General features: G+C 34.1%; 1 protein-coding gene across 1 annotated transcript; it reads right to left on the bottom strand.

The window, feature by feature from the left end:
* Positions 1-72: 72 nt before the first annotated feature.
* Positions 73-26,454, bottom strand: LOC134251847 (GTPase IMAP family member 4-like). The gene is made up of 5 exons (XM_062734267.1): positions 26,405-26,454; positions 16,325-16,369; positions 14,946-15,142; positions 11,549-11,642; positions 73-2,087 (listed from the first exon to the last, which is right to left on the bottom strand). The coding sequence occupies exons 1-5, from the start codon at positions 26,421-26,423 to the stop codon at positions 1,066-1,068; spliced, it is 1,377 nt and encodes a 458-aa protein (XP_062590251.1). The 5' UTR covers positions 26,424-26,454; the 3' UTR covers positions 73-1,065.
* Positions 26,455-27,176: the final 722 nt, after the last annotated feature.

The raw sequence follows: 27,176 nt of genomic DNA, 5'->3' as shown, positions 1-27,176 counted from the left end.
TTTACAAGTTATAAATTATTTAAACTGCACCAATACTAATTAAAAAAATAAGTTTAAATGTACAATTGCATCGATATTTTCAAAAGAATAAACAGCACGTGCGCCAATTTTATATTCATCCTGTATTCATAATTATTTTCTTTATATCATCAATTTCATGATATTGATACATCATTCACGAAAATAAAACCAGAAGTCTCTGCCAAGACTGTAGCTCTACTGGTTTGTACTTACTACAAAGGAAGAGAAAAGATTGATTGATTGTATATTGTTTAACGTCCCTCTCGAGAATTTTTCACTCATATGGAGACGTCACCGTATGCCGGTGAAGGGCTTCAAATTTTGACCTTTACTCGGCACTCAGGGCCATTGAGCAGTGAGGGATCTTTATCGTGCCAACGCCTGCCGCTGACACGGGGCCTCGGTTTTTAAGGTCTCATCCGAAGGACCCGCAACTTTCACTTCAAAGTGCCGAGCGCATGGCGAAGGAACAGTTGCTACCCATTTTAACGACTAGGTCGGTCGCGGCCGAGATACGAACTCACGACCTCCCGATCACGGAGCGAGCGCTCTACCGACTGAGCTACCGTGAACGGTTGAAAGAGAAAAGAAGCCATTGCCATCAGACCAAATCTAGATCTGTAGGAGGAGTAGCGTTTTAAAGGAATTTCACAGAAATTTCTATTTTTAGTAACCATGGCAACATCGTTCATCGAAATCAAAAAACCGATGCACTTAATTATGTATCTTATGCAGTCTACGTGTGTGCCAAGTTATATTGAAATCAGACCAAAACTGTAGGAAGAGTAGCGTTTTAAAGGAATTTCACAGAGTAGCAATTGTTTACAGACAGAGGGACAGCCAGACAGACACTAGACAGACAGACGGACGGACACCTTACAATCGCATAAGCTCTTCTGGTTTCTGACCAGTAAAGCAAAAAATAAGGGTACAAAAAATCCAAGGAACCGTCCTATAATTAAGTTGAAGACAATTTCATACTGTTCATCAAAATGAGTTCATGTATAACATTTCATCCACTATATTCATGGATCCACCTAAATTTCACCAACCAAGCAATGAAAGAAGTTTTCCAGGCTGTTTTGCAAGTTCCTGGCCAACTGCACCAATACCGCTTACGATAGAATGGCCTGCATTTTCTAAATGCGAAACTGCTTTCTGTAGAAAATTTTCCTTATTTTCTTCTTCAATTTCTTTTTTGGCAATCTCAACAGGTTGGCTACTTTCGCTACTTTCTTTGTCTTCAGCGTGTTTTTTTAGTAAAGCATCGTATTTTTCATGTATCTTTTTGATTTGCGCTTCTTTCTCCTTATCACTTGCATTTTGATCCTCCATCTGCTTTTTGATTTCTTCTCTCACCTTCTTTTCAATACGTTCTTTTTCTCTTTGATGCTCTTCCTCCATTTTTTTTCGTATCTCTTCAACTCTTTTATTCAGAGCTTCAGTAGCCTTTTCATAATCTTCATTGGAGTAAAATGACCAATTGTTGTTACCCAAGTTATTGTGAATAACATTAAGCAATTCCAAAACCTGCTTTGTTTTGTTTCCATCACTATCTTTATTATTTAAGAAAAAGTATCTATTACTACATCTCGAAAGCAACTCCTTCAAATTTCTGGGAACTTGTTCTAGGAAACTTGATGTTGTGATATTTTCCTCATCCATTTGGTCTTTGCCCGTAAAGACAATAATGAAATACTGGTAAATGGCGTCCCCAAAGTGGTTAACAAATTTCTTCAAAGCATTCTCCTCTTCCTCTGTAAATCGTGACGTGGCTTTTAAAACGAGCAAAAAAGCATGTGGACCGGGAGCTGACAAACCGATGCATTTCACAATTTCTTTGATGGTTTCTTCGTTCGACATTTCCGTATCATAAAGACCTGGAGTATCGATGATTTCCAAAAATATTCCAAATCTTTTTCGAGCAACACGACTGCACTTCTTTGTAACTGATATATTTCTCAAAGCCGATAGAAAGATATCGTCGCCAAGAATAGAATTTCCTGTTGCGCTTTTGCCATTGCCTGTTTTTCCAAGAAGCACAATGCGACGTTCATTATTTCTATCTGTGAAAAAAATATGTATAAAATGTGTGATTACAAATATAATTTCTGATATAAGACAATTATTTTTTTGATGTAAAAAAATCGAATTTCTGATATCACAAAATGATTTTTTGATATTAGAAAAAAAAAACTTAAAAATATTAAAACGGCGCCCCATGCATATTAATTCCGTAAAAAAAAAAATTAAAGAATTCTTATCTATCCTTTTATTTTCTTTATTGAAAATTGACACTAATATGCCTCCGTAATTACCAGGTAAACTAGATGCTGTCATGAGACAGTAATATCCGCACTAAGGTGTTTGCCTCTAAATACACACTCCTACATATTAGCCTTTCCAAGGGAAAAGTCAAAATAATTCTAAATTTTACACTGAACATGTATTCGTCGAATTGAGAATGAAATTTTCAGCCCCTGTGACCATGTGCAGGCGCGGATCCAGAAATTGAAGTTAGAGGGGGCGCCAAAAGTAGGCAAGGGGTCTGGGGGCCGCCTTGAGGCCCCCAGTGGGTCAGGGCAAAGCCCTGGTGGGGGCCCAGGGGGGCGAAGCCCCCGGAAGCTCCTGAGTTTTAGAGATTTTGTAGGGTAAAAATGAGGTCTACCAAGTAGATATATTTACATTTTCTAGACAAAACTCGGATTTACGTTAACTTTGACAATTTTAGGGGGGGGGGGGCCGGGTGCGCCCCCCCTTAAATCCGCCACTTCCAGTTTGAGAATTAAAATCCATCTGAGTTTTAAATTATGTACTTATTCAATCACTATATTACATGTGCATGATAAATAATATACTGTTTTTAATTAAGTATTTGCGCCTTGGTGCAGCAATTGTTAGCTACATGGTACAAAAGTAAAGTGTGCCGACACGACTTAAAAGAACTACAATGTATAGAGAAGAGCATGATAAGAACTGCTCTTATCTTCTAACAGTGAAATATTCCTTTACCTTACTAATTGCCTCCTAATATTAGAAATGCGCGTAACGCAGCATTACACTAAAGTAGCAGAAAGAGAGTCGGGGATTTCCAGTTGCATATTTTTAGATAAACAAGTGGAGTTATCTAACTTGCTTAGTGGCGCTGGATCGCGAACGGAAGTAGATTTACGCTGACAGAAAGCGCTTTGCGCTGCGCTTAGCGCTTAAAAATAAAAACAATGATAGTGGGGTCGTGGGGTAAATGTTTTCTAAGCGGGAGGATGTCCAAAATCATTTTTTTTTTTTGCTTCAGTATACAGTCTTATTCAAATAACAAAGCAAATTCCAAGGTGGGATCCAATCTCCCTAGCCACTCCCTGCCCCTGAAATTACAATAGATCTTGTGACTCCAAAATAGTAGATTTTTTTCCATTTGACTATATACATATTTTGCTTCTAGTGTTTATATTATGTCTGTTTGTTTGTCAGCAGAAACTTTAACCTTGCCCATAAGTTTTAAGTGGGATGGGCTATACAAATGGCTTCCACATTTCATAGGTTAATTCCTTGTGACAAGACCTTTTATTTGGGTACCACCAATTTTGACCTCTTGATCTCTTGACCTTGACCTTGGATTTTTACTCATTTTTCAAGAAAAATACCAAACTTTAAACTTGGCCTAAATTTTTATCAGTAGGTGCTAGGGCTTTCATGCGTAACATGTGTATTCATTGTGAACTTTCAACAGGTATAAATATGTTTGACCTAGACCATTGAGTTTGACCCACTTTAAAAAAATTTTAACCTTAATTAATTTGTGAACAGGAGGTACTAGGGATTTCTTATTTCACATGTTTATTCCTTGTGACAAAACTTTCTTTTGATATTAACAATTTTAACCCTTTGACTTTGACCTTTGAGTTTGACATACATTTTAGAAACTTCAACCTTCACCATAGGCTGCCATACGGGGGCAGCAGTGTTTCACAAACACATCTTGTCTTCATTATTTTTAAGTGGTGGTGTCTCCATATGAGGAAAAAATTCCCGAGAGAGATGTTTTCACAATAAACAAACAAATTACTAAAAAAAAACCATAAAACATGAACATGTTAATCATATCTCTTGTTCTCCCTGGAATCAGAAATGATGATATACCGGTACATATTTTTAAACTAATTAATATAAAAGTTGAAAAGGTTGTGCATCTTAAAATTGACTAAGTTCTGTGGATGAATTAGCTATAAGTTTACTAGCTTTATTTTGCTACTCAAAACATCTTGGTTAACTATTTTCAATCATACTGTTTTCTGAAATGTTCAATTTTTTAAACAATGGATACATGTCATACATTTTCAGCTTCTCAAAAAAATTGCAGGAAAAAACTTCAAGTATGTCCTTAGCACATGAATGCCCCGCCGAGGGTATATTAGTAAAGCAACATGAAAATTTGATCAGAATATCTTGAATAGTGATGTAGTTGAATTGCTTACATAAGTATGTATAAGCATATGAAGTTTGAAACTAATTTCATTAAAGTGAGGTCAAGGTCAAAGGAAATGCCAAGGTCAAAAACTGTTGATGCAGTTGAAAAGCTCTCATTAGTATGTTTCACCATATGAGGTTGGAAAAATATTATAAATGGTTTTTTCAAAACTGACATAAACACAAATGGATAAAAGTGAGGTCAAGGTCAAATGAAAGGTCAAGGTAAAAAGTGCTTACTAGTACCTTAATATCTATCAGCTTATGACATTTGACACTGATTTAGAAAAAGTGAGGTCAAGATCAAAGCAAAGGTCAAGGTCAAAAATGTTGATGCAGCTGCATATCTCTCATCAATATGTATCAACATATTAAGTTTGATAAAAATATCTAGAAATGATGTCTTTAATTAACTGACTTAAACATAATTTGATAAAAATGAGGTCAACGTCAAATAAAAGGTCAAGGTCAAAATTGTTGATGCAGTTGAATTGCTTACATCAGAACGTATCAGCATATGAAGTTTGACACTGATTTAGGAAAAGTGTCAAAGCAAAGGTCAAAGTAAAAAATGTTGACGCAGTTGCATATCTCTCATCAATATCATATGAAGTTTAATATAGATATCTAGAAATGATATCTTTAATTAACTGACTTAAACACAATTTGATAAAAGTGAGGTCAAGGTACAATTAAAGGTCAAGGTCAAAATTGTTGATGCAGTTAAATTGCTTACATCAGAATGTATCAGCATATGAAGTTTGACACTGATTTAGGAAAAGTCAAGGTCAAAGCAAAGGTCAAGGTCAAAAATGTTGAAGCAGTTGCATATCTCTCATCATTATGTATCAACATATGAAGTTTAATATAAATATCTAGAAATGATGTCTTTAATTAACTGACTTTAACACAATTTGATAAAAGTGAGGTCAAGGTCAAAATTGTTGATGCAGTTGAATTGCATACATCATTATGTAACAGCATATGAAGTTTGACACTGATTTAAAAAAGTGATGTCAAGGTCAAAGGAAAGGTCAAGGTCAAAAATGTTGATGAAGTTGAATTGCTCTCATCAATATGTAACAGCATATTAAGTTTAATAAAGATATCTTGAATGGTATCTTTAAAACTGAGCGAAACACTAATTAAAGATAAGTGAGGTCAAGGTCAAAGGAAAGGTCAAGGTCAAAAATGTTGATGCAGTTGAATAGGCCTCATCAGTATGTATCAACATATGAAGTTTGAAAACACCATCTTGAATGGTATGTTTAAAACTGAGCTAAACACTAATTTAAGAAAAGTGAGGTCAAGGTCAAGGTCAAAGGAAAGGTCAAGGTCAATAAATGTTGATGCAGTTGCAAAGCTCACATCAATATCTATCAACATATAAAGTTTGATGAAAATATCTTAAATAGTTTCTTTGAAACATAGCTTTGAACAGGGCTAAACGCAAAGTCTGACGGAAGGACAGAAGGACGGAAGGACTGAAGACGGACATGACAAACACTATATTCCCTGGCCATATTCATGGCGGGGCATAACAAGCTTTTCAAATACTGTAACCATGGTAACCCTTTGAAAATACTCATTTGAGCTTTTCTTGTTTCCTTATCACATTACGTCTGTCGTCCATCTGTTTGTCTGTAAAGCTTTTACATTTTTAACTTCTTCTCTAGAACCACTGGGCCAATTTTAACCAATTCACATAAAAATATGTACATTTGTATGTCAATCTGTCCATCTGTCTCAATAAATTTAACCTTGGTCATCACGGTCATATCTATTGAATGAGAAGAGACAAGGCAATCATATTAAACATATGCATTTGTATTTACCTGTGACAATGGCATGATTTTTTTTACCCGTGACCTTGAAGTTTGACCTACTTGTAAAAAAATAACATGTTTTAAATTCATCATTTTGAAAGAGAAAAGTTAGGGCATTCATATTATACGTGCATGTATATTATTACCTGTGATAAGACCTTTCCAAATAAATCACGACTTTTGACTCTGTGACCTTGACCTTGAAGCTTAACCTACTTTTCAAAAATGTAGCATTTGCTTATAACTTTTGATTGAGAAGAGATATGACTTTCACATTTGACATGTACATTAATTACTCATAAGAATTCAAGATGTTTCCCAGCATGCAATGATTTTTTACCCCTTGACCTTGATGTTTTACCTAATTTTCAAAATATTTAACTCTCCAAAAAGATGATTAGGATACTGTGTAAAATGTAGGAGGAGTTCAGGGAAGACAGACTTTTTGCATAAAAACCGTCATTTATCGACCCCCATTCCCATTTGACCCCCCGGGGCAAAATCAAAATTCCGAAACCTTACTGCAAATCTACATGACACCACCAACCATCTCCCAAAAGATGATTAGGCTACTATGTAAAATGTAGGAAGAGTTTAGGGATGACGGGGGTTTATGCATAAAAAACGTCATTTTTTAACCCCCATTTGACCCCCCGGGGCAAAATCAAAATTCCAAAACCTTATTGCACATCTACATGACACCACCAAACATCTCCCAAAAGATGATTAGGCTACTATGTAAATGTAGGAGGAGTTCAGGGAAGACGGGGCTTTATGCATAAAAAACTTCATTTTTCAACCCCCATTTGACCCCCCGGGGCAAAATCAAAATTCCGAAACCTTACTGCACATCTACATGACACCATCAACCATCTTCCAAAAGATGATTAGGCTACTTTGTAAAATGTAGGAGGAGGTCAGGGAAGACGGGGCTTTATGCATAAAAACGTCATTTTTTAACCCCCATTTGACCCCCCGGGGCAAAATCAAAATTCCGAAACCTTACTGCACATCTACATGACACCATCAACCATCTTCCAAAAGATGATTAGGCTACTATGTAAAATGTAGGAGGAGGTCAGGGAAGACGGGGCTTTATGCATAAAAAACTTCATTTTTTAACCCCCATTTGACCCCCCGGGGCAAAATCAAAATTCCGAAACCTTACTGCACATCTACATGACGCCATCAACCATCTTCCAAAAGATGATTAGGCTACTGTGTAAAATGTAGGAGGCGTTCAAGGAAGAAAAGTGTGACAGACGGACGGACGGATATAAGTAACAACAATATACCCGAACTTTCTTTCGAAAGTGCGGGTATAATCAGTCTTTTGACAAGGTTTGGAAGAAGATCGTCATTTTTTTTATTGGTTTAAATGATCGATCGGTTACAAATTAAAAGTGAGAAACACGATTGATAGGTGCAATAACATCCGAAAAGGGGGAATTTTTCTACACTACTTTCTTCCTGGTCCACTGGCTCTTGAGAAGAAGATTTTTAAAAGATGCCATCGATTTTTTACTAATTCATAATTATTTCCCCTTGGAAGAGGGCGTGGCCCTTCATTTGAATAAACTTGAATTTCCTTTACCCAAGGATATTTTGTGGCAAGTTTGGTTGAAATTGGCCCAATGGTTCTTGAGAAGAAGAAAATGTAAAAAGTTTACGACAACAACAAGGAAGACTACAGACAAATTTTGAAATGAAAATCTCACTGGCTCAGGTGAGCTAAAAAGAGAAAATGCATTTCCACATTATATCCAGTTGTGTACACATCCCACAGAAACCACTGACTTGGGGCCACATATTTCAAAATTTTATTATAAGTTTTATTTCATCAGGAATGGTTGATTAATACCAAAGAGCAAATTTCAAAGCATTAATTTATTTTTAGTCTATGTACCCCCCTCCAAGTACCCCTGACCCAAGGGCCCTGAAATTAACCACTTTGGAAGAGGCAGCTTTCTTCATCATAAAAATATACTTAGATCATTTGCATTATATCCAGGGGCAAAGGGAAAAATTTTCAAAGAATTCATGGATTTTCACTACATAAATATTAGAGCCCCGCCCTAACGCAAGAACCCCTGACCCAGGGGCCGTGAAATTCACAAAGCTCAAAGAGGCATCCTTCCTCTTCATGCCTTGTACATACAATGTAGTTCATTTGCTTAATACCCAGGAGCAGAAAATAAGATTTTTAAAGAATTTATGCATTTTCACTATATAATCAATAGAGCCCCACCTTAACACCAGAATCCCTGACCCCGAGGCTATTAAATTCCCAATTTTGGAATAGGCAGCCTTATTCAACAAAACTATGTACTTGGTTATTTTAATTAATACCCAGGAGCAGAGAAGATTTTCGAAGAAATAATTCATTTTCACTATATAATCTATATAGCCCGCCCCAGAACTAGGACCCCTGACCCTCGGGCCATGAAATTAACAATTTTGGAAGAAGCAATCTTATTCAACATAACTATGCATTTTGTTAGTTTATTTCATGCCCAGGAACAGAGAAGAAGAATTCCAAAGAATTATGCATTTTCACTATATAATCAATACATAGAGCCCCACCCTAACAGCAGAACTTCCGACACTGGAGCCAAGAAATTAACAATTTTGAAAGAGGTAGCCTTATTCAACATAACTATGTACTTAGTTAGTTTATCTAATATCTAGAAGCAGAGAGATTTTCAAAGAATAATAATTCATTTTCACTATGTAATCTATAACGCCCGCTCTAGCACTAGAATCCCTAACCGTTGGGCTACGAAATTCACAATATTGGAAGAGGCACTCTTGGTCACCATTACTATGTACTTATATATAGTTTGTTTATCGCAAATCTTGCTAGAAAGTATACACTTGGGCTGAAATACCGATGCGTTGAGTGACGACACTGATGAATCTGACTGAAATACAATTGCGAAATCCAACAAAGAATCTGATTGGTGCTTTTTTATAGGCCCGCCCACTTTCTCATGGAAAGATTTCCAAGATAGAACAGCTGTAGAACAGCTGTAGAAAACGGGCAAACAAGTGGGGCCCCTGTAACGTTGAATATTGACCCGAGTTGGGCATGCTTTCTACGCAAGTACGCGTTTTCAATTTGCAACACCGAAAATGAAAAAGGCAGTGAATAGAAAGTTATAGAAAATCGGCATAATTACATGTAGAATAAAATGAATATAGTGTGTGTCATCAAACGATATATATGTTCCGTCAGCGAAAGGAATATATCACATGCTAAAAAGTGATTTTATAGTTTGTTTGTTTGGGTTTTTTTGTTCAGAGAGTCACCATTGGTTTTCAACGTTCGCAAGGCCATTGGACGCTTTCCAACTTATATAGGCAGAGGATACAGTACGAGAGTGGGCGGGTCTTAATCAACCATTCTAATGCAATTATTTTGTAAAACACGCTTTCATTGGCTAATGCACTGATGTTTGAAGCAGTGAAACGAGCATTAACGAGGCAGAAAGCTTTTCATTGTGACGTCATAATAGAGCGACGCAAAAACACAATGCCCCGTGACATATTTCATGTAACAAAACTCAACAAAATAAGAGGTAAACAACAAACAAAATGCACGTATTGCATTAGAATGGGAATAACTAAACTTCTAATTTGGTATTTGCGACCGTTAATGCTGATTTAACGGTCGCAGACATCCGTTTTACCGGCTCCGCTTACGCGTCGCCGGTAAAACTCAGTTTGCGACCGTTAAATCAGCATTAACGGTCGCAAATACCAAATTAGAAGATAGTTATTCCCTAAATTATAACGCTTGTTTTATAGAATCAAACCCTTGATTCAAATTGTTCAACTGTCAAATCCAACAGTGTCATCACTCAACACAACGCTATTTCGGCTGCAGTGTATACTTTGAAGCACAGAAGTCTGAAGTTTTTATAGTAAAAAAAATAATAAAAATGAAAAAAAATAATAATTCGGAAAAAAAATCCTACCCTTAACTAAAAAAAAAACGGGCTTTTTTTGATAAGGGTAGGAATTTTTTTTTCGGATTGTTATTATTTTTTTTTAACAATAAAAACTTCAGACTCCTGTGCTTTGAAGCGAGATTTGCGATAATACCCAGGAGCAGAGTAGAAGAATTTCAAAGAAATAATGCATTTTAACTACATAATCTATTTAGCCCCACCGTAGCTCTAGAAACCCTGACCCAGGGGCCATGAATTTCACAATTTTGGTACAGGATTCCATGTTGATTACAATCACGAATACCAACAGTTTGACTGCTTGATGTCCAAGAGTAAAGAAGAAAATTGCATTAATTTTAGTGGTTTTGGCCTTACCCCCAGGCCCAAGGGGCAGGGACCATGAAATTCACAATTCTTGTTTCTCTTCACCCATGGATGCTATATGCCAAAATTGGTTAAAATTGTTCAAGCGGTTTCAGATAAGAAGCTGAAAACGTTCAAATGTTAAAGCACGACGCATGGCGCACGACGAACGCCGACGGACGAAAACGGATAGCAATTATAGTAAAAACCCCCTTACTTATTAAAAATTTCGTCTGATATACCCAGGAGCAGAGAAGATTATTTCACAACAGAATAACGGAGTCCTACTCTAACACGAGAACCCATGACCCAGCGTCACGAAATTCACAAATTTGGAAGAGGTACCTGATCATCATAACCATACACTTTGTTTTGAATTTTGAAAACAAATAAAACATCTTCACTTTCTCACTAAGAGAGCCACCACACCCCAGAACCCATGACACTGGGACCACAAACAAGTTTCAAAATTTTTGTAAAAGCACCCTTGGTCATCATAACTATGAACTCTGTTTATCTGCTCAACACCAAGACAAATTAAATTCAAATGGAGGATGATCTCTGAGAATGCACCATGACTGCACATTTCAATCAATACTGTAAATCACTTTTTATTCGCGAGAACTTTATTTTCGCGTGATTACGCGAGACAGTGTGCTCGCGAAAATTTAATTCTCGCGTATAATAGTATTCCTTAAGAATATATAAAGCAATAACCACAACTCGCGAAAATTTTTTTCTCGCTAATCAAGAGTCAATGACTATCTCGCGAAAATAAGGTGTCGCGAAAATTTAATGATCTACAGTACTCATCTACATGTACAGACAATTACTTTTAGATCCTCATTTAAATTCTAAATACATGTATAAATAGCGCAGCTTGAAAAACAAATAAACTAATATTTTTGAATTTTTTAATACCTCGAGAATCCATAAAACATTGAAGAGTCATACACATTTTCCCTCTAATAACTGCATCCTTCCAATGTAGATAATCTTCTGTTGAGGCAATGAACTAAAATAAAATATTACTAAATACAAAGCAGAAATCAATACATGAGGGTTTTTCTACATGCAATGAGAACGAGACGGGTTCTGTATCGTAGATACAAATTTGGGGGTGGACGAGTGCGTAGCACGAGTCTCCACCCCCCAAATTTGTATCTACGATTCAGAATCTGTCGAGTTCTCTAAATGATTTGTGACACGATCAATCAAAAATAGCTCCGCCCACTTTATAACTGTGCAACATCCGAACTTCCGCGAGTTCTGTAGATGAGGCCCCGACGGGGAGTACACATCCGCAGTGTATATATTTCCACGGAAAACGTAAGATTCGGTCAGATTAGTTTTGACAATTTAACGGGGTAGACGTAATCGAGTGATAGTCAGTCTAAATGGAGATTTAACCGTAATTGTTGTGATCTATTGATTGATCATAATATATTTCACGGGTCTTAAAATCCCGGTTTTACTAGATTTAAAAAAAGGATTGACAGAAAATTCTTCGATGGAAATTTATGTCACGGATTTTTATTTTCTAATTAAATAACCACATTAAAAACGCAGTGAAAAAGACGTGTAGCTGTCGTCAGCGAGAAGGATTTTAGAAAATAAAAACGCGGAAAAAAAATGAACTTGATTTTGCACGAGGAGAGTGGATGTTTTCCGTAAACTTATTGTGAAGTTTCCTTTTCGTTTGGATCCAAATTACGTGTAGATTCAGTATGGAATAAGTTTTTTGAAAAGTTATTGAGAAATTTTGACAAAAATACCGGGTATTTCTCCAAAATTTATAACAGGAAAACTAAAGCATTTAGTTATATTTAGAGTACGAGTTTCCTACTGTATCGGAGATACAGGGCGAGGCTTGAGGCGAGAGCGATAGCTCGAGCCGGGCCCCGCCCTGTATCTCCGATACAGTAGGAAACGAGTATTCTAAATGACTTGTGACATGACCTTTTTAATAACCTCACTAATTTACATGCGTATTTGGGTACACATCTCTCAACCAATCAGGTGATTTTGCAGAAAATTGATTTTGTATCCCATTTTAAGCATTCACAACTGAAATACCGAGAGAGGTGGACGTGCAGGTATTTATCATTTTAAAATAATTATTTAGGAGATTCATTACTTGTAAATAATTTGTCCCCCCCCAAAAAAAAAATAATAAATTTAGATTTGATTGCGTAGGGTTTTTTTTCCTCTATTCAGCTGTTGCCGACATTTTTTTTTAATTAAAGCTACGATTTAATGCAAAGCATTTTAATATATAAGAATCATGTGGGAATGTTTTTGAAACAAAAATACTTCCGGGAAAACGTATTCTGAGAGAAATGTCCGACAATATCCTCCACCTGTCGTAATATAAAAAAATTGAAATAAACAGATGAAAGGAAAGGGGGGGGGGGGGAGGAGGAGTATTTTACCTTCATGTTTTTAATAAAATGTAGAATAGCCAAAGGGGATCCCAGCACTCACTGGTGCCCCCCCCACTCAACCCTCCTGTGAGTTTTTTTTTTTGTTCTTTTTCGCTTTCGTAAATGATTTCCGCCAAACTTACATGCGCTTTTTAATTTATCAACAAGAAACGATAGCACAACATAGTGTCTTGGTTGGTTATAAATCTACCCTCCCCGAAATATACGAGTTTTCACTTCTTTTTTATGGGGGGGGGGGGTTCAAAGTAATCATTTGTGAGCTGTCCCACTCCCTCCTTTCTAAACTTTTTGAATCCTACACTAATAACTTTACGTTGTAAAATTTTATTCTTAATTCACCTCAAATTTTGAGTAAATACTAACAGTGTTTTGAACGATTCTTGTGTCTGTATACAGATTCAGCTTTCCGTCATCGCTAAAAATAAGCCGTACTGTATCGTTGATATTTTGCAGATACAGTACAGTTTCTGCTCATTTGCATAAGAAACGCCCATAAAAAGTGTTCTGTATCGCAGTTACAGTACGCTTGACTTCAAAGGAAAACTCGCCGGGTCATGTCACAACTACTTGTACGTGCTTTTTCTAAATTGAATCAGATTTATTTTTAGATCGTGCTGTATTTTAGATACAGATTAGTTGGCAAATACAATACGGTATACAGGGCTAATACAGAACGGAAAGTAGCTCCGCCCACCATAGTCCCGTTCTGTATTGCTAATACAGAACAGTAAACTTCAAAGAAAAACACCGCTATCGTGTCACAACCTAAATCAGTGTACCCTGACGCATTTCGGAAATGGATTAGATTGAAATTACGTAATTCAAACCGCGGAGAATACTTTGAAGTAATGTATCATTCATTTCATTATTTGAGTCCAATGGTTTTGAAATATCGTCCAATATAGTAAACTTGTGACACGATAGCGGTGTTTTTCTTTGAAGTTTACTGTTCTGATTAGCAATACAGAACGGGGCTGTGGTGGGCGCGGAGCTACTTTCCGTTCTGTATTAGGCCTGTATACCGTATTGTATTTGCCAACTATTCTGTATCTAAATTACAGCATGGTCTAAAAATAAATATGATTCAATTTAGCGAAAACACGTACATGTACAAATAGTAAATGCTAATATTTTCCGATCATAAATTTTAGAGAAATACTCGGAATTTTCCTGAGAATGTAAAATGTAAAAATTTCTCAATCACTTTTAAAAACTTATCCACAGAGAATCTACACGTAATTTCGATCCAAACGAAAAGGCAAGTTCTCAATAACGGAACATTCTCTACGCGTAATTTCGATCCAAACGAAAAGGAAAATTCGCAATAACGGAAAACATCCACTCTCCTCGTGCAAAATCATTGTTTTTAATCCTTCTCGCTGACAACAGCCGCACGTCTCTTTCACTTCATTTTAATGTCGCAATTCAATTAGAAAATAAAAATCCGTTATCCGTGACATTAATCCGAGATTCCTCCGACTCTAAACCCCGCTTTTATATTATGACTTGTGCGGGGGAGAGTAGAGCGGAGGCCATATTGAAAAGTGGGAATATTCGGCGACACCAGCCGGTGTCGCAACTCTGCCTACCTTTTACAACTTTATTTCGCGGAGCTAACTCCCGAGACGCGAGATATCAGTAAAATAATTATTCTCCTACTTGTTAATCGTCATTAAAAGGATGCTTTCACTGTTTAAACGACCCTATCACCGACAAATGAAGCATTACTTGAATTAGGTCGCCTCCTCGCCATTCGACTGCTTTTACCGTTAACGGTAGACGGACACGACAAATACTTTATGCCTTATTCCATATTCATAGCAGTGCATAAAACAAACTTAAAGAACTTATATTTTAATCAACGATGGACTTACTGTTAACGTTGTCTTTTCATCACAAATGAGTTGGAAAATCCGTTCATGGTCATACTTCTCCGTGCCCTTTATATGTCTAAACTCGCAGTTTTCTAGACAAAACTCTTTGAACTGAGTTTCCTTAGGTTTCTTGTAGATCCGAAATTTATTCTTTTCAACGACACACCAACGCATCTTATCCTTCTCACCAAACAACCCTTTATAAAATATTTTGAATAAAAAGTTTTACTAGATATTGCTATCTAACTCCAATAAAAAACATAATTAATTCATATCGTACTAAATAAAAAATATTATTGTTTATTGTTTAACCCCTCCCCCTCCTGTATCAAACGTGTTGGTCTCATGTTATAACTGACCTATGACTTTAATAACATAAAACGGACTTTTGAGATGTGGACTTGAGTTAAAGGTGCATAGACACAGATTTGAAGTTAATATTTTCTCAAATTGTCTATATAATACTGGGAGTATTACGACTTATATAATGCAAAAACACTTCCCAAGAGTTTAACAAATTGAATAGACCCTTGAAACATAAACTGTAAACAGGGCACGAGCTCTGTTATTGTTAATTTTTACGATTACAGGGTGTGTTCAATTGTTAAAGTCTGCACAAGTCACACCACTGAGCACGGACTGACAATATACTTTGAGCGCGTTTTCCTTTCGAACATGTTTACTCTGAATTTTCTATATTATTAAGTATACAATTATAATTTGTGAAAGTGCAAGAACGTCTCAATCAAACCCGGCCAGAAATTTGAAGTTTCAATAACTTTGAGATGAAATAAGATACCGTATAATTGGAAATATTAAAGAGACGCAAATTTAGCGATTTGTCCTTAAATATGGTACAGTGTATTTTATTTTTAGCGAAAAGTAATTACGATTCGTTTAATCAAATTCAACATTTAAGACATATTGATTCTATATTTCAAAATGGTGAATTTCTTAAAACGAATTTAATTCTTAATAACAAATCAAATAATATTTCAATTAAAACAAGTTAAATTTGCAATAATAATTACTAGTATTTGAATTCGTTTAAACAAATTCAATGAAATATGGAGCACAAATTTTTATATAAGATTTAATTCGTTCCAAAGAATTTAATGGTATTAACATTTTTAAGACACATTTTAACGAATTCAAAACTATTTTAGATAAGACTTAAATTAAATTAGATTCCTTACAAGGAAAATCAATGTTGGGAATTTTGTTATTTCTTTGGATGAATTTTAGTTTAAAAGATCATAAGACCTTATAAGTTATAATTCCTTGTAATGTAGCAGTAAAGTATCATTTCCCATGTATTATGCATGAAAGTAAACCGTATTATAATGTGAAAACACGTGCCAGGCATGATTTCTCCTAACCTTTTTCTTGTTGTTTGAGATAGCCCTCCTTTCGCCATTCTGTTTCTGAAAGTAAAAATGACAATCAATGATAATCATTATGAGAAACTATATTATATATCCTCGGAGGTCCATGAGTCGTAACTTATTTGATCATATTCGTTTTATAAATAAATTTGAAATACTATTTCATTTCGTAAATCATACATTAATTATTACATTTTCGCCTTTAAATTGAACTGATAGCTAAAAAAATAATGCCTTTAATTTTTTTTTACATCTCGTTCAAAGTATCTTTACGATATATGGTGCAGCAGCGAACACAATCTTGAGAAATACTCTGGGGAAAAGGGCACGACTCTAGGACTACATGTTTAACGAATTAAGGGCCTCCGACGATATATAACAATGACCTTTCAATCTCAGATAAACTTGATAAAGTATTGAGTGTGGTTTGTTTATTTAAAAAGCAGTCAGGATAGTATGAAAGGAATGTTCGAATCAAAACTGGATTACTTACTAGTATTCAAAACATAGACAACAAAATTCGAGCCTTGCGACATCGCTAAGGAAACGCACTGATGAAATTGAGAACACGATTCACTCAATACAGAGTCGTTTACACAAATTCAAGTTACACAATTCGTCAAAATTTTAGCTCAGACTTGTAAACAACATTCAACTGGAGCATGCAAAGGTGAGAAATATGTGCTAACAATTTTTAAAGGTTTCACCAAAGATCAACATGTCCAAAAATTCATTTTTACAAACTCCAAAACTATAACTACGGAAGCCCATTTAGGACCTATCAAAAATATTTCTGAATTCGTTATAACGATTTTTAGAATTCGTTATAACGAATTTAATTTGTTATAAAGATTTATTGAATTCGTTATAACGAATTTAATATGTTATAACTGATTCATCGAATTCGTTATAACGAATTCAATTCGTTAAAACAGATTCATTAAATTTGTTATAACGAATTTAATTTGTTATAACAGATTCACTAATTTGTTATAACGAATTTAATTTGTTATTACAGATATATTGAATTCGTTATAACGAATTAAATCTGTTATTACAGATTTGTTGAATTCGTTATAACCAATTGAAGAATTTGTTTTAACGAATTTTTGAATTGGTTATAACAAATTCAACAAATCTGTAATAACAGATTTAATTCGTTATAACGAATTCAACAAATCTGTAATAACAATTTAAATTCGTTATAACAAATTAGTGAATCTGTTATAACAAATTAAATTCGTTATAACAAATTCAATAAATCTGTAATAACAAATTAAATTCGTTATAACAAAATCAATGAATCTGTTATAACAAATTAAATTCGTGATAACGAATTCAATAAATCTGTTATAACAAATTAAATTTGTTATAACGAATTCTAAAAATCATTATAACAAATTCAAAAATATTTTTTGATAGGTCCTAAATGGGCTTCCGTATATAACAGTTTAACAGTTTATAAATACATAATTGATGAACAGATGCAATGTAGAAAGTACCACTTGATAACAAATACTGAGTAAAAATATGTTTATCGAGAAAAGTTCTTTTATGTAAAGAATATGTCTATAATACACATGTATTTTAAAAAAAAATACACCTTATTAATTCCATACGTTTAGTGAAAGCCATCATTGCAGAATATATATATATATATATATATATATATATATATATATATATATATATATATATATATATATATATATATATATATATATATGTTTATCAATGAAAGCCAAGTTGGACCTCGATTAATCATATCTTCTGGAAAGCTATTTTCCCTGTTTATTTCGTTCAAATGTTAAGATTTGAAACCGAAAGTACATTGCAAATGGGGTTTTGTCTGAAGCTTTATACATGCCATGCTTTTAATACGAGTCTTTCAAATACCAATCACGGCCAACTTGTCCTTCATTTATAAACATATTTCTTCAATGATGGTTTTCACTAAAAGTACAGTATTAAGCAGGCACATTTTATTTCAAAATATTCAATTTTTAAAAATATATTTTATATATTTTTCTCAATAGATATATTTTTAAATTTTTTTTTCAAGTTATACCTTCTATCTGTTAAACAATTATATATTTACAAACTGTAAAAGTTTCAACTTTATAAACATCTTTTATAAATCTTCTCAAGAACTACTGGGCCAGGAAAGATGAAACTCATGTAGAAGCATCCTCAGGTAGTGAAGATTCTAATTTGTTCAAATCATGGCCTTTGGGGTAAGGGCGGGGTCAAAATGGGGGATCAAAGTTTAACATAGATATACATAGGAAAAATCTTTTTAAAATCTTCTCAAGAACTACTGGGCCAGAAAAGATGAAACAATGTGGAAGCATTGTCGCTTAGTGTAGAATCAATTTTGTTCAAATCTTGATCCCTGGGGGTAGGGAGGAGCCACAAAGGAAAATTTTTAAAAAGTTTTACAAAGGAATAAATAGGAAAAATCTTAAAACGTCTTCTTCTCAAGAACCACTGGGCTTACAAAGATAAAACTTATGTGGAATCTTCATCAGTTAGTGTAGAATCAATTTTCTTCAAATTATGACCCCTGGGGGTAGGGCGTGGACACAATGAAAAATCAAAGATTTACAAAGGAATATATATGGGAAAATCTTCTTCTCAAGAACCTCTGGGCTAGGAAAGATAAAACATATGTGGTAACACCCTCAGGAAGTGTAGAATCAATCAAGTTTGTTCAAATCATGACCCCCGGGGATAAAGCAGGGCCACAATGGAAAATCAGTCTTACATCTTAGGAATATATAGGGAAATTTTTTTTAAAATCTTCTTCTCAAGAACCTTTGGGCCAGGAAAGATAAAACTTGTGTGGAAGCATTCTTAAGTAGTGTAGAATCAAGCTTGTTCAAATTATAACCCCCGGGGTAGGGCCGAGCCACAACGGAAAATCAAAGTTTTGAATAGGAATATATAGGAATTTTTTTTTCTGATTGGTCATATTTAAATGAAAGTTTCCTTTAGGTAGTTTAGGATCGTTTGTTCAAATCATGACGGGCGGGGGGGGGGGGCGTGGCGGAGGGTAGGGTTGGGCAAAAATAAATAAAATCTATAGGAAAAATCCTCTTCTATAGATTGGAAATGCCATAGTTAATTGATATGAAAGCATCATTGTGTAATATATTTACATTTGTTCAAATTATGATTCCAGGGGTAGGGAGGGTTCACAATGGGAATGAAATTTTTACAAACGAATATATAGGAAAAAAATTCTGTTCAAGTACAGTAAAGCCATTGTTATTGATATTAAAGTATTCTCAAATAGTTTAAAATTCAAGCCCATTTTTTCAATACTTAATTGATTTGTGCCTTTTTCTAGCCAATATGCTCAGGTGAGCGATGTGGCCCATGGGCCTCTTGTTTAGCAATTGCATCTTCTCGGACCTTTCTGGCAAACATATCCGAGGTTGCCGTGGTTTTCTGAACTTTCCGGAAAGATCCATGAAGGTAGATTAGAAAAGCTAGATATTATTACAATTTTAGAAATAAAAGTCTTGGTTTTATTCTTGTACAACCCGAGTTACTGTTACTTTGTGTACATTTACGTGCAGGTTAGACCACAAATCTCGAAACTTCAGATTATATGTATTTTCAGATGATAAAACGAAATTGACGTGTCTTTACGACATCCTCAGAAATTTTTTGCCGAGCTTTTCGGAATTGTCCAGGAAGGTAGTAGCTAGATGTCCAGAATCTAAGCATTACAAATATGACCTAACTTTTTCTTCCTGATCTATTCTGTTTCCTTATCTAGACGGGAAAAATGACGGTTAAAGGATGGTCTCTTTGAAAAAAAATAATCAAGAAATTATCAGCACATGAATAAAGTCAATTTTATTTTCATAAAGATGTTATAAATTGCATAAGTGTTAAAATGGATACAAAAATTTTGACCAAAGAGGGGTATTATGCAGTTTGATATTATAATATCAGATTCACAGCTAGGTATCGAATGCAAATGTGCACAACTATTGATCGTCTTAAGTAGGTAACCAAGCCACATTGTACACGTTGTGCATATACAAACAGCATGCAGTTAGGGTAAACATATTATTAAAAATTCAATAGGCGTGAAAAAAAAATTGCAACCAAATGTTAGACACGCTACACCGTGAATTTTCTATTGAATGAAGAATAAAAAATCCTGGTTACAAAAACACTGTATTCAAAGTGCTAATCGAAAATCTTCTTGATTTGGATCACTTGCTATATTGCTTTGGGTACTCTGATGCATTATGGGTAAAAAAGAAAATGCTGCAGGCAAAATATGGGTAAAAGTAACTTTAAGAAATTAGAAAACTTATTAAACCTTTATAGAATCAATGTAAATATATTTGAGAAAATTTTTAAGTTGAAACAAGTTAGAAATTCGATACCATTCTCATTTACTAAGTTAAAATGGGATTTTCGCTCATTTTGAATTATTTCAATTGTTCTTAATTTTTTCCAAACTATATTCTGTTGTAAAAGTTATTGTATCTAAGTTTTCGCCTCAATTCACCCACAAAACATCATCAGATTTCTATAAATTACGCTTTTTAGAGAAATTGGGCTATTCTTGTTTTGAGTGAATGCTATACTATGTTTGCAACATATTTTTGCGATGGCTATACTTTTTTCGGATCCTTTTTGTGATTTGCATGAAATTAAGATTTATTGTTTTTTTTTATAAAATTATTGCGATTTAAACAGTTTTGAAAAAGGTATTAGCATTTATTATCACAAGAGAAACATTTATCAGTCGAAAGAAGTCAAACATAAATAAATAAATATAGAATTTGATGAAATGTGCTATCATTGCTGGTGTTTGTGCGATACTTGATTTGCGTTTTGTCACGATTGATACAAAAATGCTATGTTTGATTAGAGTAGAATACTTCGTGAAGAATGAAGGCGTTTATTTATAGGGGGAGTATAATCCAAAGACACTGTCTCAAGTTTATGTCATTAATAACTTATTGATAAATACACGTAATATATTTTTTACTTATGTTTTAAAGGTATGTAAAACGGAAAAAGGGCTTCACAAACTAATCGAATTTTTTCCAAAGCTCATGATAGGCGTAAGACTGGATGCGTTAACCACAATTTGCTACGGTGTCTTCTTGTTGTTTGTGTTAGTTTGCTTAAAAAGAAACGAATTTGTTGAGACAAATAAGGTTTTTCAACCTATCCTTTAATTTATCTTGGGTCGTTTTTTTTTTTTTTTTTTTTTTTTGGCTTACTTCTCTCACCCAACTGTTAGACCTTTGTTTTTATACTAAATTTGATTACGAAATGTTCCGTTCACTTGATCAATGCATAGGACTCACAGCATGTGTGACCGATCAACAAGGGATGCTTACTCCTCTAGGCACCCGTTCAAATCTCTGGATCTCTGATATTCCCGGGGGAGGGGGTATTTATGCCCTGCCCACATGTTTGTATTGTTTGCATATTTTTCGACATAAATCAATGCCCATTATCCTAACTTTTTTTCATTTCAGAAATATTCAACTTTTAGATAGAATGGGTTCAGACGCCATTAAAAAAACATAATGCATTTACTTTTCCGTAATTTAAACACAATACTTTATAGCTAGAATCATTTAATATAAACGTACCCATTTTCGACTAAATAAGTCTAAAAACAATTTTCAATCAATATGCCTTTCAGAACAATATATGAATCTAATATGTTGAATATGACATTACCGACAACATAATTTTAGAAAATAAAACTTTTCCGTCATAGAGCGGGTGATTGTCCTCGCCTTGTATACTTTTTTTTTCTCTCTTTTATAAATCTAAATAAGATTAAATAAGTCTAAAAACAATTTTCAATCAATATGCCTTTCAGAACAATATATGAATCTAATATGTTGAATATGACATTACCGACAACATAATTTTAGAAAATAAAACTTTTCCGTCATAGAGCGGGTGATTGTCCTCGCCTTGTATACTTTTTTTTTCTCTCTTTTATAAATCTATGATAAAGAGATTATAATGCAACTTTTGTAATATTTCACCTATTTTCACACTATCATCAGACATCAGAACTTAAAACTAAGAATCTGAAACAGAATCTATAATTTAAAAGTTTAATTAAAATATGGCATTATATTCCCACAGACAGATCCAGAAAAGAGGATAAAGATTAGGGGATCAAGACCTGATTTTTTTTTTCCAAATTCACTAAAATTTAAGAATATTAAAGTAACCATATCAAAATAACTCCCCCCCCCTCCCTCCTTCCCAAGAAACGCAAACTCTTAACAGTCAGTCTACGATAAAAGAATATAGTTACGGAAGTTCACTGATTTTTAGGGATATGTTATGATTTCTATGTAAAAAGATCCATGCATTTCTTTGAGAAATGTGGTAACCATTTGTTTTCTTTTTATTACATGAAATTTTTAAAAATATTTCATGCAATCTCTTCTTAACGCTTATTTGGCTGAATTGAAATTAGTAAATGAACGAAGCGGCATTAAGATTTGAAGTTGAATGCGTTTTAATTAATCATTAAATTATCAAATCAAAACTTTGAATGCATATATATACCACTTAATATTTACAAAACCATGTGTATATGTAAAGTCTAAGAGTTGAAATCGATCTTTAAAATTTTACAATATTACATGTAAATTGGTGAGCAACATGAAAATTCTTAATTTGGTATGTTTTTTTTTTGGGGGGGGGGGATGAATGACTGTCATAAGTTGATAGGTAAAATGAGAATATATGTGGAAGGATGTAGCTTGTCCACCAATTAAGCCGACTCCATCCCCATCCATAAACTAGGATTTTTGTGTTGAGATCTTCTAGTGTTAAGGACAACAATGTAACCCCCTCCCGTTTCCTGAAGAAATGTATGCTTGAGCAATCCTTTATTCCGGAATGAAAAAATGGAACTAAGTTACTTACCAAGAGGCCACACTACTTTTTCTATAATTTATATAAATGAATATGTATCACACTCACCGATTGAGCATAAGACGCTTAAGGTGAGCATACCTACGGACTGGGCCATTGTTGAAATGTAAGAGAAGAAAATATTGTACAGTACTTATTGCACTAGGCCTAAATGCTATAGGTATACTCGAAAAAAGTATAGCTGTCATGACAACAAAGATAGCTTTCTGGATATTTTCTACGCAAACATAATATAGCTCTGGAAAAGTTGGGTAGGTGCATATTTGATGTAATTAACAGGTTATGAAAAAGACCTTGGGGTCGAATTTGATATCTACGTTTGATAAAGATTCATATTAAACATTTCAATAAATGTTTTATTGAAATAATGTCAACAGTCCATTCCAGAGAACGTTTAGTCGAAAAATGATCATTAGATGCGTGAAAAACGCGAGCTATCGATGTTTATGGACGGGTAGATGAAACAAAAAAATGATAATCTTCAAATATAGCAAGAAGAAGTCTCATATTGGTTGAAGTAATTTCATTATCAGTAAGAAAACGTATATAAAAGCACATTTTTTGTCTAAATGTGCAGACAGAAACTTAGAATGACCCAAACAAATATAGCTAGTGATCCAAATCAAGTAGATTTTCGATTAGCACTTTGTATACAGTGAAAAAGTAGTTTGAAGAATAAAATCCTTTGAGGATCAAAAAAAATCTTTCAATCGGCGGTCTTTAAAAAAGCAATAAAAAAGTGGCCAAAATGTCCGAACAGAACGACAAATTATTTTTTTCTTTACATAATCAATATTGAATAGATTATAAAATGGAACGCAGATTTCAACAAATTTTTTTTGGGATTGTTATGTTTTCATACATTAAGGTGGACTACATAGCATCGAGTATAATTTATTTAAAAATATTTACATTTCCAATGTCTTTGTCCGAGATAAAATTACAAATAGGTATTGTACTTTATTTCTACATAAATGCAATGTTTCTTCGATAGGTGCGGTTTAAAAAAATCACGTGCGGAGCGGGACAAATAGAGACTAAGCGGGGCTTGTAGCACTGGATTGGCGGAATCAGTAGCATGTAAATATAAGGAATAACTTTTTTTTATTTCATGACGATGATCAGATCAATCGATTGGCTTGCTTGATAATTTTATGCATAAATACCTTGATCATATCACGAAATAAAAAAAAAATAGACAGTTATTCCTTAAATAAAGCGAATGTCAACCATAAAACAAGATGTGTTTGTGAAAACTGATGCCCCCGTATGGCAGCATAGCAAAGAAGAAAGTTTTCTTAAATGCAAATTTAATATATTGGTATAAAAATTAGGGTATTCTCACAGGAAATACTGAAATATGAAAGTAGGCCAAGGTTAAAGTTTCCAAGGTTGGAAATCTTCAAGGTCAATGGCATTGGTATCAAATGAAAGGTCTTGCCACAAAAAATACAAATGTAAAGTATGGAAGCCCTAGCCCTAACCGTTCAGAAGTTATGGCCAAGGTTAAACATTTTAAAAGTAGGTCAAACTCCAAGGTCAAAGGATCAAAGATCTTGCTATCAAATGAAAGGTCTTGTAACAAGGATTATATATGTTAAGTATTTAAGCACTAGCCCTAACCCTTTCAAAGTTATGGTCAAAGTTAGCTTTTAAAAGTAGGTCAAATTTCAAGGTCAAGGTCAAAAGTTCAAAGTTCTTGGTATCCAATGAAGGGTCTTCTCACAAGGATTATATAAGTGAAGTATGAGATCACTAGCCTTTAAATAGTTATGACCAAGGTTAAAGTTTTTTCATAAATACAAAGATTTCCAAGTTTAAGGTCAAAAGGTCAAGATAATTGGTATCCAATAAAAGGTCTTGCCATATAAAACACATTTGTAAAATATGGAAACCTTAGCCCTATTCGTTCAGAAGTTATGGCCAAGGTTAAAAATTTCTAAAAGTAGGTCAAACTCCAAGGTTAAGGTCAAAGGGTTAACGATCTTGCTATCAAATCAAAGGTCTTGTCACAAGAATTAAATATGTAAAGTATGAAAGCACTAGACCAAACCCTTTAAAAGTTATGGTCATGGTTTACTTTTGAAAAATAGGTCAAACTCCAAGGTCAAAGGCTCAAAATTCTTGGTATCCAATGAAAGGTCTTTTCACAAGAATTACATATGTGACGTATGAAAGTCCTCACCCTTACCGTTCAAAAGTTATGGACAAAGCTAAAGTTTCTTCACAAGTACGAAAATATTCAAGGTCAAAAGGTCAAGGTTGTTGGTATCCAATGAAAGGTCTTTAAACAAAGAATACATATATGAAGTATAAATGCCCTGATATCTACTGTTCCAAAGATATAGCCAAAGTAAAAGATTGAAATTTTGTGTAAAAGTGGGTCAAACTCCAAGGTCAAGGTCAAAAGGTCAAATTTGGTGGTACTCAAAGGAAGGTCTTGTCACAAGGAGTACACAGGTGAAATATGAAAATCATAGCTTCTCTAAATCAGAAGTTATGGGCAAGGTTAAAGTTTTTGCGGACTAACAGACAGAGAGACAGACAGACAGACAGACAGACAGAAGACAGACAGACTGACGGACACGACAAAAATTATATACTCCCGAAACTTCGTTTACGGGATCATAAAATTCATTATCACAGCTGATATAATAATTTAAGCACAATTGTATGCCGAATTAACCGACAGTTGCAGTGTTATACATGATATATTATATGTACGTCGTGGATGAGGGTGATAAAGGGCGCATTCCATGAGTATAATTGTTTCTTTTAGTTCTGGATTAAAATTGGCTGCTGGATGTCAGTTGCCATTCATTTCAAGACACTTTTGACTGAGTGCGAGGGTGACAAAAATAAGTTGTTTTATAAAACGTTACTTATGATATACATATTTTTAAAGGATATCATTCTGCTTTTCAACTCACAAAACATTTGTAAGGATTTTCAAATTAATAATAAAAGTTTTGAGAGTGTAAAGAGAGGCACCAAGGAATAAATGTCAGATAATTAGGTCGCTTCTCCCCTTTTACACTTAACATGACACTATACACCCGATTTTTCTCAGATTTTCTTAAAACCCTGTACTAACAATATTCCAAAAAATAAGTATAATTGTTTTACCTGTTGCCCCTTCTGCCATTTTTAACAATCCTTATACATATATGTCCGTTTCAGAACTCAGTTGTAGAGTAAAATCCTATAAGCTGTCACTTTAAATACCGGGAGGTATTCGTACGCGTATACGAAGAACCCAAAACCACCTTCTCATTTACAACCGTTAAACATACTCCACTACAAAATATAGTACATTATATCCAAAAATCTGAAAGTACTTCTACGAATGAGTATGCAAGAATAGGAAATATATATTTTTCAATTAGCTATATGTGAAGTTGGGATTTGTTTAATTATTTGAAATGAAAAAAATAAAAACAACAATCATGTTCAACGTCAACTGGAACAATACAAACCGGATGTAGAGCAGACGTAGACTTCTTAAACTGGTATTTTCTATCCAGAATTGCCATCCGCTGCAATCCCAACACCTTTGTCTACGCTCTTTGTATATGATTCTTGTTCAAGTTTTTAAACGGTAAAAGTTTTCATCAATTACTTTTTGCAAGTGTATAACAAGCATTGACAGAGATGTGAATGCAAATTAATATAGTATCATAAGTGACGCACAATTTGTATTAAAGCCGGTTATTCTACTTCTATAACAGATGCTATTTTTGTTTTACTTAGGTTGATCAGCCGAGCTATTGGCAAAAGGAAAAATATTTTGCTGTTTTGTAGACTATGAAAAGTTAACGCATTTGATAAAATTCTTTGAAATATTATATAAACTAAATTAGCAAAAAGTGGTTTTGATTGTCAGTTGTTGAATATTATT

This window comes from Saccostrea cucullata, unplaced genomic scaffold (assembly GCF_032062105.1).
Source record: "Saccostrea cucullata isolate Sc308-1 unplaced genomic scaffold, CSIRO_AGI_Scuc_v1 ctg5618, whole genome shotgun sequence".
Lineage (NCBI taxonomy): Eukaryota > Metazoa > Mollusca > Bivalvia > Ostreida > Ostreidae > Saccostrea > Saccostrea cuccullata.
This window is presented reverse-complemented; position numbering and strand designations above follow the sequence as displayed.

Coding starts and splice junctions, on each gene's coding strand:
- LOC134251847 (XM_062734267.1), bottom strand. Junction 11,643..14,945: donor ATGAAAAGACAACGTTAACA/GTAAGTCCATCG, acceptor ATTTTATTTTAG/TTCATTGCCTCAACAGAAGA. Junction 2,088..11,548: donor ATGTTTTATGGATTCTCGAG/GTATTAAAAAAT, acceptor TTTTTTTCACAG/ATAGAAATAATGAACGTCGC.